Below are 18,524 nucleotides of genomic sequence, written 5' to 3'. Positions count from 1 at the left end.
ATTGTGTTCTATACATTAAATAACACAAATATATATTCGAATATATACCGTAATATATACGCGCTAACATACATATACGCGATGCTTAAAGTATCGCGTAAGTTCGCTTATTCGCAGTATCGGAAGGTCCCCGTACGCCTTATATAAACACAATTAATTTACCGAATTGAATGAGTCGTCATCGTTAAGCTTGTGATCACGGACTACAAATATACTTAATCGAAGTAGGACGAGTTGAAAAAAAAAATATTCTCGAGGACGGCGCTTAAAGAAAAGAGAGAAAACGTAATCTTGAAACAAAAAAAAACCATCAGAAGACGTTTGATCGTCCCGCGATCTGACCCATGGCTTGTAATCATCAGTAATGTTTCTCATTGTCTATTATGTAAGCTTTATTGTGTGTTCTCTTATCAATGCCTACGTGTGCAATCGCACATGTACATACGTCTCTCGTGTCAGCACGAGTCTCGGATTCCCATACACTTCGGCGGCAAGTATAACTTGAATTAGCGGCGCCGCAAGTCATGATGTAATACGCTTGTGTATTAGTGACGGATGTACACACACACACACTTTGCTTTTTTTTATGTGACACTGACAATGCGAAATACACGCATTGTGTGCGTGTGTGTATGTGCGCGCGCGCGCGCGCGCGGAGCTGTGCGAGGATTGGAAGGCTCTTGGAATTGCTGCTGCCTTCTGTGAATTCTCTGCGATTTAAATGCCTTACGGAGATATCGAGGTCTCGGTGGCGCGTTAAAGTACGAACGGAAGCGTGTGTGTGTGTGTGGTATGTGGTGTGTGTGTGTGTGTAAGTCTCCGTCTTATTTTAACGATGCAGACATTACACCGCGTTATGGAAATCCAGATAACATAAGAGATAACACGAAAATAAGAGCAACGCGAAAGACGAAAAAAACCGAGTTGACGTGAATGTTAAAGCTTCTCTCGTCTTTGAAAAAACTGCGCGCGGAAAAGCAAAATTTTTCACAATAAGGTGTTCAGTTTTACCGAAATCACTTGGAATGCGTAAGCAAGTTGTATTGCTTTGATCCCATACGGGAAAATTAGATTATTACGATCTGTTTTGAAAATATATTCATTTGCGCTCGCGCGCTCTTCTTTTCCCAGATCAATTTATATAATTGATGATGGTTTTCATTAAGTGAAAAGCGGCGAGAGGCGTGCCGAATAGATCAATAACACTATCTTTATCAACGCAATGGAGAAGAGATGCGTTGCGTTAGTACAACACGATGATCCACTTAAATTATAGTCCTTATCGGTCGTTGTTGCGACATGACAATGGATAATTTTAATCGACTAATGTATCGCGAGAGCTTCGCACAACGAGAGACAAATTAAGGAAATGATATTTCGCAACGTCCAACCGATTTTGTCACATCACTTTTCGCGTGAACTTTCGCGCACAGTAAATTAAGTAATAAAAGAGATATTAAAGAAGATGGCTATACGTTTCGATATTCACTGCCAGTAGCGAAAAATCTACAATTTACGTCACATGTGATATAGATTTTTCCGGTACTGACAGTGAATATCGGAACGCAGCCACAATCTTGTCAATTAAGATGATTGTTGTCAATCATTCGTTAATAATTCTTTCTTTGCCGCCGAACTTCAGACTGACAATTGACGTTTTTATTAGGAATATTCTTCGGAGAGGTCGATATTCTCTCCTTTCGAGATAAGAGAATCTCTTTAGTGCCGCATTATTGTTAAGAAGATAATATTTATTTAATATTTATAACAATAATTAAAAATAAGCGGGAAATAAATTCTATTCGTAAGGAAAGAAGTTTTTTTCTTTTCGATTGACTGCAAAATATATTAAAATCGAAAGTATCACTCGTTTGTTCTTGCGCACAAGAAGAGAATAAAAAAAGAAGCTCTATTAACTTGTTTTCTTATCTCTTTTTTTTATCTGTAATTGTTTGATTAATTCCCCCGTGAATCGTCTAAGTTGACGTGTCTTACAATATCCACAATTAATTGTCACCCGACAATATTCTGATAACGTATCTCGAGATGCGCTAATAATCACACCAATTAATGCACAGATGGTAGCGATGAAACAGTCAAAATAGTAAAACTCTCAAATTTTAATGCGTGTTCAGAATATATTAAGACATAAAAATGTCGGACGTGCGACACAAAATTGTGTCCGTACAATGTAATCGAATACTTTTTATGTAAATCAAATAAAATAAACTAGTATCAGATACTTTATAATTGAGCGCTAATAAGCAATACAGTGTCAACCCACAAAAACTGAAATACTGAGATATTTATGTAGTAGTTTCTTTAGCTGTCAAAGAATGTTTTTCAATAGTGTGTTCTTAAAAACTTAAATGTTTCTATATAATCAAAAATACACAAACATCTTAAAAAAATTATATACAAACATCTTTTTTTTTTTTTTCAATCTTAAGGCGTAATTTACTCAAAATAGCGATGTGGATTGACATTGTATCGCTTATTAGCGTTTGATAGTACGTGTATTTTTTTGCGTGCGCTTATCGCTCGAAATGAGCGATAAAAGATTAATGATATTAATGAATACAATTAATATACTTACTACAGTTATATTAATCATACAATTATTGATTGTCGTGTTATTTATTGAAGCTTTCACTAATGAATCTTTCGAAATGAAGTTATATTATCTCCCTTCTGTTAATTATTTAATATTAAGTAACTCGTTGTTCACCGAGGGCGGATTAAATTCGTCTTACGGTCTTTTAAACTTATCTCCTCCGGATGCTTTTCAGCATCCAAAGGAGATAACAGATTAAATTTTTCACAATCCGCGCATGTGTACAATCTGCACTACATGAGCAATAAAGTTTGGTAAATCTTATCACTTGAATATAAATAAGCTTCTCACAGAATTGTCGGAAAATTGTACACACAAACAAACAGACAATTCTCGATGTAACAAAATAAATCGAAAATGTAGTATGTAATATTTTTACACGAGAGATCTCTTGATGATTTTTGTTTTAAGAAAAACGACTTTGAAACTCTTTACGAATACAATAAAACGTTACGAAAAATAGTTGAGATTGATTTGTAGATGTTAATCGAAATTGCGGTAACAATGTGACAGTTGATTTTAGTTCAATAATTGCACATATCGCAGAAAGTGTTTTAACACGGTTTAGCTTTGGTGTGTACATTTAAACACAATGTTTGATGAGTATCGCCTATACCTAGGTGAATAATTCATTGAATTGATTACACTACCGATCATGTATTATTTATGTACGTTACGCGTTTAATGTATATGTTTTTACGTTCAATAATTATGAAATATATTGAAAAAAAAAAAAAAATGATTTGAAACATTTGCATGTGGTTGCTTTGTAATAAAATTTTGGTAAATATTGACAATAACGGATCACCTTCCGATCAACTTGAGCTTCATATATGTTATCAAGGACATTGTCCTGAGTAACATGCAAAAAATTTTAGCCGTCGCTCGTTGTTTATTAAAAAGTTATTAATATTGATAATACCAGGTCAACCTCCGATCTACTTGAGCTTCACATATGTTGTCAAGGACATTGTCCTGAGTGACATGCAAAAGGTTTTAGCCGTCGCTCATTGTTTATAAAAAAAGTTTCACAAATAAATTTTTTTTCGACACGGACATTTTCTTCACGTTGTAAGCGTGTAGGCAGGGGGGGGGGCTGCGCCCCCCTGAGCTGACTTATACAAATGTGTTAGAGAACTTAATAACAAAAAATAATTTTTTATTTTTTCTCGAGGGTGGAGCAGGGGGAGGGGCGTAGCTCCTCCCTGCCTACACACTTACAACATGAAGAAAATATATATAATGTTGAAAAAAAAATTTATTTATTAAACTCTTTTTGTCTATAACTTTTTTATAAACAACGAGCGACGGCTAAAAGTTTTTGCATGTTACTCAGGACAATGTCCTTGACAACATATATGTGAAGCTCAACTTGATCGGAAGATGATCCGTTATTGTCAATATTTACCAAAATTTTTACTTTAATTCACGTCTATAGATTTCATGTGCAACAACGAACGATTGATATTTTAACATCTGTTTTCTTATCGAGCAAAGAGGGGAATTGTTGCAATGCACATACATTTAGCGCGCTAAACACACACATCTGTTCGTCATTTTCGACGACAATTTCAATTGATAACACGTGCTCTTTTTACTTAACAGTATACGTGATCAGAAATGAATCCAAAATTAATTAAATGTAAGTCACTGATCAGATAATTAGATTTAATCACTGTATAAAAAAAGAGATGAATATAAATATAAACGTATAGACTTATATATTATATACACGGTGTCCCGTTTCAATTGGCTCAGACAAATATCTCGAAAAATATGAAAAAAAAAAAAAAATGTCAGACTAAAAGTTATAAGATACCAAAGAGAAACATGTAATACTGACTTTTAAATTCTTTAACGAGAACCTGTAGTTTTTTGTTGCATAATTAATGTAGCTGAAACGTTGTCAAAACATTACCTACTTGTGTCTTTTGCACAAGTCATTCCCGAGATAAGCTTCAAATTTGGCATGTTAAGCTTTGCATGTCAGATTTTTATCTCAAACGTTTTTTTTTTTTTTCCATATCGTTCTCTTATATTTGTTGAGATATCTATCTGAGACAAATTAAAAATAAAAGACACTTTGTGTATACGAATGAATAAACGGATCAAAATAAAATGGAAAAATCAGAGTTCGACTGAAAGTTTCTTTTTTGCGGTTGAAAGCTACAAGATACTAACACGATAAAAGAGCGAAAGAGAGCATTGATCACTGAAAAATCTTTCGCGGAGACGTACTTCGAAGGACTATCGATACAGAAGAAATTGAAGAGAAGTTGAGATAAAAAAAAAAAAAAAAAAAAAGGTTAATTAAAGTGATGACAGAAGCGTCGAAAGAAAGTGATCGCGTGATCGTTATCGAGCTGTCGTTTGCTTTTGTAATGTAACAGTGCGTAATAATGCGAAATGCGCGCGTCTACGCGCGAACATTATTCAGCATCGATTATTGGACTTGTAGAAACGCGCACGTTTCGCAGATAACGTAACGCAGCAGTAACCGTAACCATTCGTTATTTGATCACCGCGTGAATGAAGATAAGATACGAACGAAATGCTCGTGAAATGTTTGAAACTCCCGAAAAGACAAAGATAAACAGGATTAAAGAAGAGCAATTGCAACATAATCCGAAATCACTATTGTTTACGCAGAATTTACGTCACGAGAGAGAAAGTACTTGTATCTTTGATTGTTTTTCTCGATCAAGTATTTTTTCGTGCAAGTAGTTTTTTTAGCGACACTCGTTATTGTTCTTATTCCGCGATAAGAGAGACAGTCACACTTTACATTTTATTATTCCTTGGTAGCTTATGTATTTATTTTTTTTTCTTTTTTACACGCTCATCGAAATTATCTAATCGCTACGTATCTAGAAATATGTTTACATAAGTGGCGCGTATATGTGTACGTGTACGTATAAGAATCATTACATTTTACAGAAGAGGCTCGAGCGAGACAGTGCCGTTATCATGGATGGAAAAGTGTACAAGGAAAAAGTGAAAAATCCAAGAGCGAACGCTAATATTCTTAGCGCGTTGACGTTTTCGTAAGTATATTAAAAAAAAAAATAAAAATAAAAAAAAACGAAGACAACTATCTGTGTACATATAGATTGCATATTTTTCTATCTACATATTGTCCAAATCTATCTACATATTATCTACATCGTTCAAATTAATTTTTGAAGACTTTGTATCGCGCTCAGATAATGTGAAACAAAAACCATGTCGAAATTTGTAACTATATATATATATATATATATATAGTTTTGAAATGCAATTGAAGACCACAAGAAAAGAACTTGAAGTCACATTTTCGTAATTTTAGAGAGCGCGATTTTAAAGTTCAAAACGTATATGTATTTCTCTGTTACATGTTTTATAAAAAAAAAAAATACTTATATCTCGGAATCTATTAATAATTTTTCTCTCTCGCTTTGAATAATTAAAATACTCCATTTTCCAGTTAACAAAATAACATCAAAAACAAAAAATTAAAAAAATGAACATCAAATTCTTCTTATGTCTTCAATTATGTTACTTAATTGTTTGATCGAATATTTTTATATTCAGTTTTTTTTACCAGAAGTCAAGATAATGTTTGGGGCTTATTCACTCGTTTCTGAAATCTGGTTTTTCATTTGTCCGAGTTTGTCATTTGAGAAGTAAATAAATTATACAAATTGTCTGTAAACGTGATTTGATTGCATTTTGCATTTTGTTCGACTCGCCGTTTTCACGTGGTTAAAGTCTTTTCCGCGGTCAAATCTCAATCTGTACAAAAGGCTGAATCATAATAATCCCAGGAATAACAGCGTTATCTCACGCTTCGAGTAAATTACACCTTCACGGGAGGTCTGGATTTTTTTTTTTTTTTTTTTTTTACAGTAGTCATTGTGAAAATTGCAATAAACAGGTAAACAGGTTGATAAGAATATACATATACATATATATGTGTATACAATGCCGTTTTGTTTCCTGTTTTTCGTGCGCGGGATTATCTTATTTATAGTAAATAAGATCTTTCATATACGCGATAAGCCAGTTATGCGGATTAACTTCGGGTTCACTTGCTGATAAGTCCCCGACGTAAATAACCGAAAATCACCTTGTACTATATATTTTTTTTTTTTTTTTTTTTTTTTTTTAATCGAAAGAAACGTTCTTTTAATTGTTTTTTACTACTTGCGTGTTCACACTTCCGCTGATGTGGTTACGCATCCTTGATTTTTTTTTTTTATCCTCAAGTGACAAAAACCATCAAAACGGAACTCGAGTTCGAGTCACTTTGTTAATTCGAGTTAACTCGAATTTCTTGAATTCTTATCGGCGAAAAGTGCAACGAAGACTGTGCAATGTGAATTCCGAGACTTCGGATTGCGACATAGTTTTTTTCGCGATACTGCGATTCTCTGTAACGTTGCACGCTCCGAGAACGGAAAGAGAGACTCGGTTAAAGAAAGATAAAAATTTACCTAGTTCATACACACACACACACACACACACACAGTGGACGAAACGCGCGAATTTGTGCGAAAGTAAAACGTGCGTGCTCTGCTTTTGTTCTTCGCAGTTGGATCCTTCCCACATTCTGGGTGGGTTACCACAGGGATCTTGAAGTAACTGATTTATACACACCGCTTAAAGAGCATACAAGTGGTATTCTTGGTGTTAAGATCGCGGAAGCCTGGCAGAAAGAATGCGAGGCTTACAATCGCCGGCTGGAAGAGAGCGAGCGGAGAGGATCCCGGAAGGAGATACGAAAACCCAGCCTGATGAGAGTCCTCGTTAAGTGCTTCGGTGTCAAAGTCATGTTGTACGGAATCGTCCTGGCCTTCACGGAAATCATGTTCAGGTATAAAAAAAAAAAAACAAATTTGCGCTTGAGAAACGTTCTGTGAAAACAGCCTTCAAAACTGTTACCTGCTTCCTAATTTTAAAATCGGTCGAGAAACACACAGAAACTTGAGAGACCGGCATTTTTTTTTGCACTCGTCGCGTCTATAAAAAATATTCGAGAATTCAAAAAATATTGGCCGTATGGAGCAAACACAGTTATTAGTGTGTGTGAAGTAAATTACTTTATTAATTGTAACAAAACGTTTTCGACCTTAGTTTTGGTCCTTATCAATGTTTTTTAGTGATTATAAGTTGAGTTTGATGTACAGCTCACAAATAAGTATAATAGTATGGTAAAACAACGATAGCTTACTACATGGTGTCGCAACTGAAGTTCTCGAATATTTCTTGGAGCAGTTCACTTCACTTTTTATAAAAAATATATTTCAAGTTTTCATTCATTTTTTTTGTCGATATTTCTAAATCTTGTCGAATTGTTTTCTTTTACAAATGTTTATTCGCCGAATTTTTTACTTTACAAATTTCCTCAAAATGTTTTTTGACGTTGACTTAGAGTGTTACAACCGATATTTTTGGGCAAGCTGCTGCGCTACTACAGCTCGACGGATGTTGACGAGACGCAAGCGTATTTGTATGCCGCTTGCATAGTCTTGTGCTCCGCGATCAACGTCTTCGTCATCCATCCGTATATGATGGCGATCCTGCACATGGGAATGAAGATTCGTGTCGCCTGTTGCTCGCTTATCTATCGGAAGGCGTTGCGGTTGACGAGAACCGCTCTGGGCGAGACGACAATCGGCCAGGCGGTAAATCTGCTGTCTAACGACGTCAATCGCTTCGATATCAGCATTATATTTCTGCATTATCTCTGGCTCGGACCGCTCGAGACAATCGTCATTTCTTACTTTATGTACGAGGTGCTCGAAAACGAACTGTCCGTCATCGTCGGAGTCGCGTCTCTGCTCTTGTTCATTCCCCTGCAAGGTAAGAAATATTATCCCGAATTGTGCGTCTGAAAATTAAACTCTTTTCGGTTTTAATATTTTTTGAAAGTGGTTGGTTTATTTGAACAAATCGTGACTCTTTTAATTATTGAATAAAGTATCCCTTTCCCCCCCCAAAAAAAAATATATTTCTGATTCGTTATCTCTTGTATTATAATCCGTAAAATTTCTCAGGATGGTTGGGCAAAAAGTCGTCGGAATTGCGATTGAGAACTGCCATTAGAACCGACGAGAGAGTGAGATTGACGAACGAAATTATCAGCGGGATCCAAGCCATTAAGATGTACACCTGGGAGAATCCGTTTAGCAACCTCATAGAAAAAGCAAGAAGGTGAGTAATCAATTTACGTGCCGCGAATTGTGTGGTGGTTACGTATTATTTTTGCGTGCGAAAAGCTAACTTCATCGCTACAGTCATCGAGTCTCTGCACGTGTGTCCTGCGCTTTGATGCTTAACTGAAACCTGCCAATATTAAAAGTGATAATTGACGGCCTTGTTCTTATCGTATTTCTGTACGTTTTTGTCTTGTGTTTCTAAGTGTTAAAAAGTATGATGCGGTATATTATCGAGAGATCTCTGCTTTTTTTTTTTTTTTTACCATACATATTTTCTCTGTTTGCACTTTAAATACATTAGCTTATTTAAAGCGTAAATATCTTTTTTTTTCTTATCGTCTTTATATTCACAATTATATATTCAATTTACATAATATATTTATATTCAATTATGCCAAAATGTAATACATTAAATTTAAGCAGTTTTTTTTTTTTTTTTTATCAAGAATAAATTATATATGTTCACCGATCGCCCCAACGGTAATTCATTTATTTGTGCCGTTTGGGGCTAACAAATAAATTGATTCGCGAGTGACGCATGTTTATTCAAGAAACGCACAGACGAAAACGCATATTTCACATTGCCAAGCCACCTGATGCTTTTGCGCGCCTCATTGAGCCAGATGTGGCAATTTGTTTTCGTTAGAATTCAAAAAAAAAAAAAAAAAAAAAAGTAAATGGAATTCGGAAGAAGAAAACGTAGAGAAGGAGATGAGCGATTGTTACGAACGGGCGTTTGTGTGTTCGCAGGAAGGAAGTCAACGTTATCCGAGGAACGTCCTACATCAGAGGGGTCACCATGTCGTTTATCATCTTCACCACGAGGCTGTCGCTGTTCATCACAATTCTGGTTTACGTGCTGTCCGGCTTCACGATCACCGCCGAAAAGGTGTTCATGATAACCGCCTTCTACAACGTTCTCCGCACAACGATGACGGTTTTCTTCCCGCAAGGCTGGTATTTTATTTACGCACCACTGCGCGTGACATAATACACACGAACAAGATTGCGCGCACACGCTTGCAGCACGTGACACGACTTCTTTACTTCTTTTATCTCTTTTATTTCTCTCTTTCTCCGCTTGTCTTCTTTTATTTCCTTCTCCCTTGGTTATTTTTTTTCTCTTAAAAATATATTTCTTTAAACTGCGCGCTTCCTAGTATATAAACTTCTTAGCAAACTAACTACTTCCTTGTTACGCCACTTGTAATTATATCTGAATTGTTTTTGTTTGACTTTTGTACGGTTTTTGTTTTGTTCTGTAATTCAGGAATAACACAAGTGGCAGAGGCGATGGTGTCCATAAGACGACTGCAGAAATTCATGATGTACGACGAAATGACGCCTCCCGAAACAGAGACCGTGAAACAAAACAGCAACGCTGATAAATACAGCAAATCGAATGCTGAAAAGAAAGTGAAAGAGAACAAGGAAAATTCGTGGGAGAATAACAAAGAGAATCCAAATGAGAACGCGAACAAAATCGCAAAGGAGGAATCAGTTGCTGGTGAGAGCAAGGGCGATGATAAGATTGCGCAGCAGACGAATTGCATTGATTATTGCATTTCAATCGAGAACGGCACCACCAAGTGGCTGGAGCACGAGCGAGAAGACACTCTGCAGAACATCACGATGAAGGTACGCCCGGGCGAACTGATCGCCATCGTTGGTCAGGTCGGTGCGGGTAAGAGCAGCTTGCTAAACGTTATTCTGAAGGAGCTGCGTCTGCAGGAAGGTTCCGCCCAGGTCAGTCTTGATTAAGAAATAAATTTGTACTTCTTTTGTTTGTGTACTTTTTGTTTTAATGTATCTGTAAAAAATATCGCAGGTTAACGGCAAAATTGCTTATGCTAGTCAAGAGCCGTGGCTGTTCGCAGGATCGGTGAGGCAAAATATCCTGTTCGGTCGAAAAATGGACCAGAGCCGTTACGATCGCGTGGTCAAGGTATGTCAATTGAAGAGGGACTTCAGCTTGCTACCTAACGCAGATAAAACCATTGTGGGCGATCGAGGTATCAGCCTTTCCGGTGGTCAACGTGCGAGGTGAGTTTAATCTCCTCTTGAGTATTTTTTAACTTCACGTAAATAATAGTCGCACGTAGACGGCGCGACTGTTGGTTCTGTATAAATATTGATAAGGCGCTTGATAATTGCTAGAATAAACTTGGCGAGAGCCGTTTACGCCGAAGCCGACATATACCTCTTGGACGATCCCTTAAGCGCCGTGGACGCTCATGTGGGCAAACACATGTTTGACGAGTGCATCGACAGATATTTGCGCGGCAAGACTCGGATTCTCGTGACTCATCAGTTGCAGTATTTGAGCAACGTCGGCAGAATTATCGTTCTGAAAGACGGTGCCATCCAAGCCGAAGGGTACGAATTCCAATTATAATTTTCACGTTAAATATATCGTTTATAAAATAAAAAAAAAAAAAAACGTTCAATATATGTTGCACTGATAGCACTTTTCTCGCCAATAACAAGTGTTTTCTGATTCGTTAGCACTTATGAAGAGTTGGGTTCCATGGGCGTAGACTTCGGTCGATTGTTGGAGAATAAAAAGGAAACGGAAGAGAAAGCTCCTTCGTCGGTTCCTGTTAGTCGAAGCAATTCGCGCACCGGCAGTATCACGTCGCTGAGTTCCTTCATGACAAATGACACTTCGAAGGAAGAACCCGAAGAGGTAATGTGGAAAACAATCTATATGTTTATATCTTTTATCTTTGATCTCTCTATTGTTTGTTCAATATTATTAATCAATAAAAATAAATTTCTAATGCCGAATTGTTGATGTTAATTGTTTAATTTTAGTTGGCTGAGATGCGGTCGAAGGGCAATGTTTCCGGCAAAGTGTACGGAGGTTACTTCAGTGCCGGTGGCAATTGTTGTGTGATATTTATGGTTTCCATGCTTTGCATATTGACGCAATTAGCGGCCAGCGGTGGCGATTTCTTCATTGCGCGATGGGTCGAAATAGAAGAACATTATGTAAGCGTCTGGAACGCTTTGCTTTGAAATGCAACGGTAGATCGTTATTCTTTTTGAGTAACTTTTTCAATTATAATCTTCCAGGTGAATCAAACGGACGACGGTATTGTGGTAGATTCGAGAAGTCCCCTGACTCGCGACCAATGCATCTACATCTTCACCGGGCTGACTGCGTTGACGATCGGCGTGACTCTGATTCGCTCGTTCACCTTCTTCGGGACTTGCATGCGCGCCTCCATGCGGCTGCACGATCGCATGTTCCGTAGCATCAGTCGCGCTACGATGCGTTTCTTCAATACCAACACGTCCGGTCGCGTTCTCAATCGCTTCTCCAAGGACATGGGCGCGGTTGACGAGATTCTGCCTACCGCGCTTATCGACTGCATTCAAATCGGTTTGTCGTTGCTCGGCATCATCGTCGTGGTCGCCATCGCCAACGTGTGGTTGTTAATCCCCACGGTAATCATCGGCATCGTTTTTTATTATCTAAGAGTGTTTTACTTGGCCACCAGTCGCAGCGTCAAACGTCTCGAGGGCATCAGTAAGTATCTCAGCCTTGGTTTTTTTGTAAAATTAATTTTTTTTTGTAAAAATTCCATGAAAATAATGAGGTTTTTTAACTTTTTCCAGCTCGCTCGCCGGTCTTCGCTCATCTGAGCGCGACTCTGCAAGGATTACCGACGATCCGTGCATTCGAGGCGGAAGAAATCTTAACAAAGGAATTCGATCGTCATCAGGATCTCCATTCGTCCGCTTGGTTTATCTTTATCGCGTCTTCGCGCGCCTTCGGTTTTTGGTTGGATATTTTCTGCGTATTATACATCGTGCTTGTCACAATGAGCTTCTTGGTGCTGAACAACTACGGACGCGGCTCGATGGACGGCGGATACGTTGGCCTGGCGATCACTCAAACATTGGGTATAACCGGTATGTTCCAGTGGGGCATGCGACAAAGCGCCGAGCTGGAGAACCAAATGACTTCAGTGGAACGTATTCTCGAGTACAGGTAGAGAAGATAAATTTTATAACACTAGATATGTTTGTAACTGATTTCCCTGACAATTCTCCAATACGCTTTAAATTCTCTTCCAGCAAAGTAGAGAGCGAGCCTCCCCTGGAAAGTACCCCCGAGAAGAAGCCCAAGAACGAGTGGCCGGAGGAGGGTAAGATCGAGTTCAAGAGCGTGTTTCTGCGTTACGCGCCAACGGAGCCGCCGGTACTCAAGAATCTTAGTTTCGTCATCTTTCCGCGCGAAAAAATCGGCATCGTCGGTAGAACCGGCGCCGGTAAATCGTCATTAATCCAGGCTCTCTTCCGTCTGGCCGAGATGGAAGGCGCGATCGAGATCGACGGCGTCAACACCAACGAGATCGGTTTGCACGATCTGCGATCTAAGATTAGCATCATCCCGCAAGAGCCATTCCTGTTCTCCGGAACTCTCAGACGTAACCTCGATCCGTTCGACTCTTACACCGATCACCTGTTGTGGCAAGCGCTCGAGGAGGTCGAGATGAAGGAGATGGGTCTGGAATCGCACATCAACGAGGGCGGTTCCAATCTTAGCGTCGGTCAGCGACAGCTGGTCTGTCTGGCGCGCGCCATCGTCAGGAACAACCCGATACTCGTGCTGGACGAAGCAACCGCCAATGTGGATCCGCGAACAGACGAGTTGATTCAGACGACAATCAGACGTAAATTCGAGAAGTGCACGGTTCTGACGATTGCTCATCGACTCAACACCGTTATGGACAGCGATCGCATCCTGGTGATGGACGCCGGTAGTGCGGTGGTAAGTTTGTTTTCTTTTTTGCTTACTTTGCGTAGAGAGAATAGATCATTCGCTGAATAACGGATCCGTGAACGCTCACGGACAGGAACGCAAACGTTGAATAATCATGACACTTCTCTGTTTACGCATTTCCGCGGATTATGTAAAGAAACAGTTACATGTATTTGAATACATTTGAATATATTTTTTTTTTTTCTTGCAATCCACATTTTACGCGCGAAATGATATTTTATCGTCTATTCTTGATCGTTTGTTTGGATATTCCGTTCCGCAATATATAAAAAGGCTGTCAGTGGGTTTTTTCGTATAAATATTGTTTATACCATGGTTTTATCACACCCGGTGTGTCTCGTGTTTAAATGTTTTATCGAGCCGATCGCGTCGTGTGCACTCGAACTACATGCATCACCGGAAAGAGATACGGTTCTCGCGTAACGAGAATGGATGGATAAAATCGCGAGCTTTCTCATCGAGAGACGGATTTTTATCGTTGCCGCAGGAATTCGATCATCCCCACGTGTTGCTGCAGAAGGAAACAGGCTATCTGAAGAGCATGGTGCTGGAGACTGGCAAGGCGATGGCGGACGCGCTGACCAACGTCGCTCGTGAGAGCTATAACAGTCGCTCGTCCACGACGTTCTGATGCGTCCGCGGTGTTAATTATTCAATCGTTGTGCGTCAGGGTGATGGTCATCGCGACGGACGGCCCCGTTTCCGCGAGAATCCCGTCGGTTTTCGCGGATCGTCTCCTCGAGCAACTCCGGGAAAATTATCATCGAAAGAAATTAAGCGAAGAAAAAAAAAAGACGAGTAAATACATAAATTCGAAAATCCCGAATACAGCATCTATATATTATAAATCGGGATCGAATGAGTTTTAACAATATCGAGAATTGTCGATAGATAAATGAAAATGTAGATAATATACGAGTAAGAATTCGAGAAGTCTGGAAGAGACTTGAAAATAAAAAAGCGGAAAACACGCGAGACGAGATTTAGGTGCTGTAATTGCGTTTACAAGATACATGCAAAATATTTAGAACGATCGGAATTTAAGAATTGAGATTCTGACAAATTGCAGAAATAGAATTTCCATACGAATGTAGTGTAGGAGAATATGGTGTAAGGACGAGATAAGAGTCTAAGGATTATATAAGAGAAGATTCTCAGAAATATACACGACGAGAGAGATAGAGAAATAAATAAAATAAATCTCCGACGAAGGAATATATATATATATATATATGTGCGCGAAAATCGTAATCTCGGATTTTCGGGATTTCAAAACTTTCGAAAGTTTTCACTTGGTGCTAAACATTTTAGTTAGGAAGAATTTCGCGCGTTCGAGGAATGCCACGAAGAAGAAAAGGCGCCAAGAGCTCCTCCCCGGCGAAGAAACTTTCGCGACGGGAGATTAATGAATTAATAATCGTTTTTACTGCAAGTTGCACTGTCTCATCTAGCTGGTCTTTTTTGGCTGGCGCAAGTTTATTTCTCCACGCTGCCACTTCGATGTTACACACAACAACACGCCAATGTCGTTGCCAATGCAGCGCGAGCTTTTCTCACGTAGAAAAATGAGCCAAGCGTAATCTCTGACAAGAGCAAGGAGAAAAAAAAAAGCTCGCTCTTGATATCGGCGCAAAACACCGCAGTATTATTACGTAACTTTTGTATCAGATGCTTGATCCTTGAGAATTGTACTTAAACGTTTATAGATAATACGAGAAAAAGATTCACATAATTTTTTATACTCGTTGTATACATATATATATATATATATATATATATACACACACACACACAACAAACTCCGATGAACAGAAAGACATACGGTTGCCCAGAAAGAGCAAATAATGAATTATAGATTATAGCGCGGTTCTCGCGATACTATGTTTTTCGTGATACTCACATTTTTCTTGGCTGCCAGAAAAGTCTGGCCTTTCTCCGGGTCAAGACCGTATATATATATATATATATATCTGCAATTTTGCAAGGGTTCTATACGATGATGTTCCTTCCATTAGATTGGTGCTACAAGTACAAGGAAGACCAAAAAGAAGAGGTGCCTCTGCGTAAGTTAAAAAAAAAAAAAAAAAATTATATATATGAATATATACATGTATATGTACTTTAAGATAAACATTTTGTACACGCAAATATGTCTGCGGTGATACGACTCTTTTTTTTTTTTTTATTACTAATTGTTATTTCATTGCGAGAAATACAAACATGCATATTCCATACGTATGTAAATGTATGTGCGTGGTAAATCACTCTTTATGTAAATAATGCGAAGTATCAAAAAAGAGATAGTGAAATTCAAGTACTTAATGCCTTTTTCGAAGATCATATTTTATACTTGCAAAGTTTGCGTTGAGCGCAAACATAGAGAGAGAAAGAGTTAGAGAAGACGCCTTTGATTGACTGGATTAAAAACGACAAATCAACGTCTACACATTTTTTTCGAAAATCAAAGAGAAAATTAATTTACGATTGTATTCTCTTTTTTTTATGTTAATTTCGCATTTGTTTCATATTACGTTTATTTTTTTACTTTTCTCGTTTTATTCGGGTATATAATTAAGTTTTTTAAATTTTATATTTATATATATATATATATGTATATATGTCTGCACATTTTTCTTTAAGTTTGTATAGTTTCACATAAATCTTTTAAACATTACACGTTTCGTTGATTATTAGCATTTATACATATCGATATTATTTTTAAATATTATACACATAATATTGTTATAAATGTCACACACGTACATGTGTGACACAAACAAAAACCAATCGCAGTCGATCTGAGAAAGGCAACCTTGGTAATATTAATCTCCGATACGTACCACGATTTTACATTTTTTTAAGTCATTTTTCTACTGCCGAGATTTGTAAGCCGGCAAAATAGACGCGAATAAGATAAAAAGAGACGCAGATATATAAAAAAAAAAAAAAAAAAAANAAAAAAAAAATAGAAGTAAATTTATACGTAAATTGCAAGCGAGAGACAATTCCATCGGATCAACAACAGGAAAGTAGAAAGGATATTGAGTATTCGCAGGCTTCTCACAGCGTATTTCGAGGACTTTTGTTTTTTTGTACATTTACACACACGCCCGTATTGATACGAATCAATATCAATATAATCGTCGTTAATATTTATTATGTATGTAAGTAGGTATATTGTACTCTTTAGGTGAAAAATGAATTACAACAATACCTTACATACAAGTGCCTACTATTGTATTCAATGTAAAACGAAATAAATATACAAATAATTATTTATATAATTTCTTCGTATGTATATATATATATTTTGTTTTTTTTTTGTTTTTTTTTACTTTCCTCCTTTTCTATGGGTTTGTTCCACACTTTTAAATTACACTGTCGCGTTAACTTTGTTGACGCTCGCTATCTCACTTTACACATCCAACGTATTACACATCTAGAAAATTCTAGGGACAAAAAAAAACACGGATTCAGTTAATCATACACATACATGGTGTACATTATATATATATATATATATATATATATATACATATATATATATATATATGTATATATATATACATATATAACGTTATATATAAATAATCTCTTATTACAGAGATACTTGAAGTTTTACATGTTAACAGAGCTTATCCTCCTCGATAAAAAATATGTCGCTTTACATCATGTATTCGGTTTGTTTTTTTTTTTTTTTTACAAAGAGACGCGCGGAACTTACATTACGCTTATAGACTTTGTGGACTTTTTCAAGCTCTGTATTTTTCTCTTACAAAGGAGATTTACGATAAGCTACACGAGAAATAAATAATAAAAACAAGTCGAAGATAACTCAAAGGATAAAACTCAATGCGTACAGAAAGAATCGTGGTTTTTTTGTCTTTTTCTTTCTTTTTAATATCCTACATTTGTGTAAGTACACGTAGCAATTGGGAGGTGTGTTCAGGAAATTTATTATTTTACCAAAATACACATTTGTTCGCTTTGTGGAGATGTACACGCAAAACGCCAGCGAGAGAATTAGAGACGGGAGCAATAAATAAAATCAATCGACTTTCAATATAATCGTGAAATTCACGATAACTAAAATTAATTTTCGACGAAAGCGCTCGTTCAAAACACACAACAGGAAGGTAAGAGAACACAGAAACTAGCGTATAATAAAAATTACATTACTTACTTCTTAAAAATCGCTTAGGAGCTATCTGGTCACCCTCTAGAGATAAGAGCTAAATACATAGCATGTACAAAGAATTATCCTGACGCACATTATTCTGACAATACATACTCCGCTATAAACTGTTAGAACACTTTGCACACATGCGTGTATGTGTGTGTGTGTGTGTGTGTGTGTGTGGATGTGCGCGAACGGCTACTCGCATCGTCAAGCAATCGATGACTCTGATCGGTCAATCAAACGCACGATAGATAAATATTTGTCTGAAATCATAAACGCACTCGTACGTACATGTTGGTACAATCCCAACTTCCGTGTCTGTCGCGACTTCGTAAGCTATCTACGTATATAGTAAAAAAAAAGAAAAAAAAAAAAGAACAACGTGCGCGAGCCGCGACTACGGTCTAGAACTCTAGAGTTTTTTTTTTTTTATTGTCGAAATACAAAGGGTAAGTAAATAAATCGTTAATTGGCCTTATCGATAGTGGAGAACGTCGTGTGAACCGCGACAAGACCGTCGAGAAAAAAAATTAAACAAACTAAAGAACGGCTCATTTTTTTTAAAGAGATCCATCTCTCTTCAAAAACCTCCTCGCACTCTCTCTTTCTCTCTGCGCGCCACACATTGCCAATATTTATATAGAATTAATTTACTAAAATAAAATCACATTCGGTACGAGAAACACAGTTCCGCAAACACACATTGACGAACTTTGCTTTAGCGCAAAAAAAAAAAAAAAA

The 18,524-nt window shown here is 37.4% G+C and overlaps 1 protein-coding gene across 2 annotated transcripts; it reads left to right on the top strand.

Moving 5' to 3' along the window:
- Positions 1-5,551: 5,551 nt before the first annotated feature.
- Positions 5,552-15,694, top strand: LOC109855495 (probable multidrug resistance-associated protein lethal(2)03659). Of its 2 annotated transcripts, none has more exons than XM_020429805.1 (14): positions 5,552-5,658; positions 7,185-7,466; positions 8,025-8,455; positions 8,650-8,806; positions 9,562-9,764; positions 10,082-10,557; positions 10,640-10,854; positions 10,969-11,187; positions 11,317-11,497; positions 11,626-11,802; positions 11,887-12,343; positions 12,433-12,808; positions 12,895-13,591; positions 14,091-15,694. In XM_020429805.1, the coding sequence occupies exons 1-14, from the start codon at positions 5,582-5,584 to the stop codon at positions 14,232-14,234; spliced, it is 4,092 nt and encodes a 1,363-aa protein (XP_020285394.1). In that variant the 5' UTR covers positions 5,552-5,581; the 3' UTR covers positions 14,235-15,694. The 2 variants fall into 2 exon arrangements, with proteins under 2 accessions (XP_020285394.1, XP_020285395.1); XM_020429806.1 differs by having other exon boundaries at positions 5,573-5,658; positions 7,288-7,466.
- Positions 15,695-18,524: the final 2,830 nt, after the last annotated feature.

Source organism: Pseudomyrmex gracilis, unplaced genomic scaffold (assembly GCF_002006095.1).
Source record: "Pseudomyrmex gracilis isolate BER0280 unplaced genomic scaffold, ASM200609v1 scaffold_91, whole genome shotgun sequence".
Lineage (NCBI taxonomy): Eukaryota > Metazoa > Arthropoda > Insecta > Hymenoptera > Formicidae > Pseudomyrmex > Pseudomyrmex gracilis.
The sequence above is the reverse complement of the archived record's forward strand: the minus strand, read 5'-3'. Positions and strand labels throughout refer to the sequence as shown.

Bases quoted from the DNA above. Each gene is read 5' to 3' on its own strand.
- LOC109855495 (XM_020429805.1), top strand. From the start codon at position 5,582: ATGGATGGAAAAGTGTACAAGGAAAAAGTGAAAAATCCAAGAGCGAAC. The intron at 9,765-10,081 runs GCTGGTATTTTA...TCTGTAATTCAG, and splicing joins GACGGTTTTCTTCCCGCAAG to GAATAACACAAGTGGCAGAG. The intron at 11,498-11,625 runs GTAATGTGGAAA...GTTTAATTTTAG, and splicing joins CGAAGGAAGAACCCGAAGAG to TTGGCTGAGATGCGGTCGAA.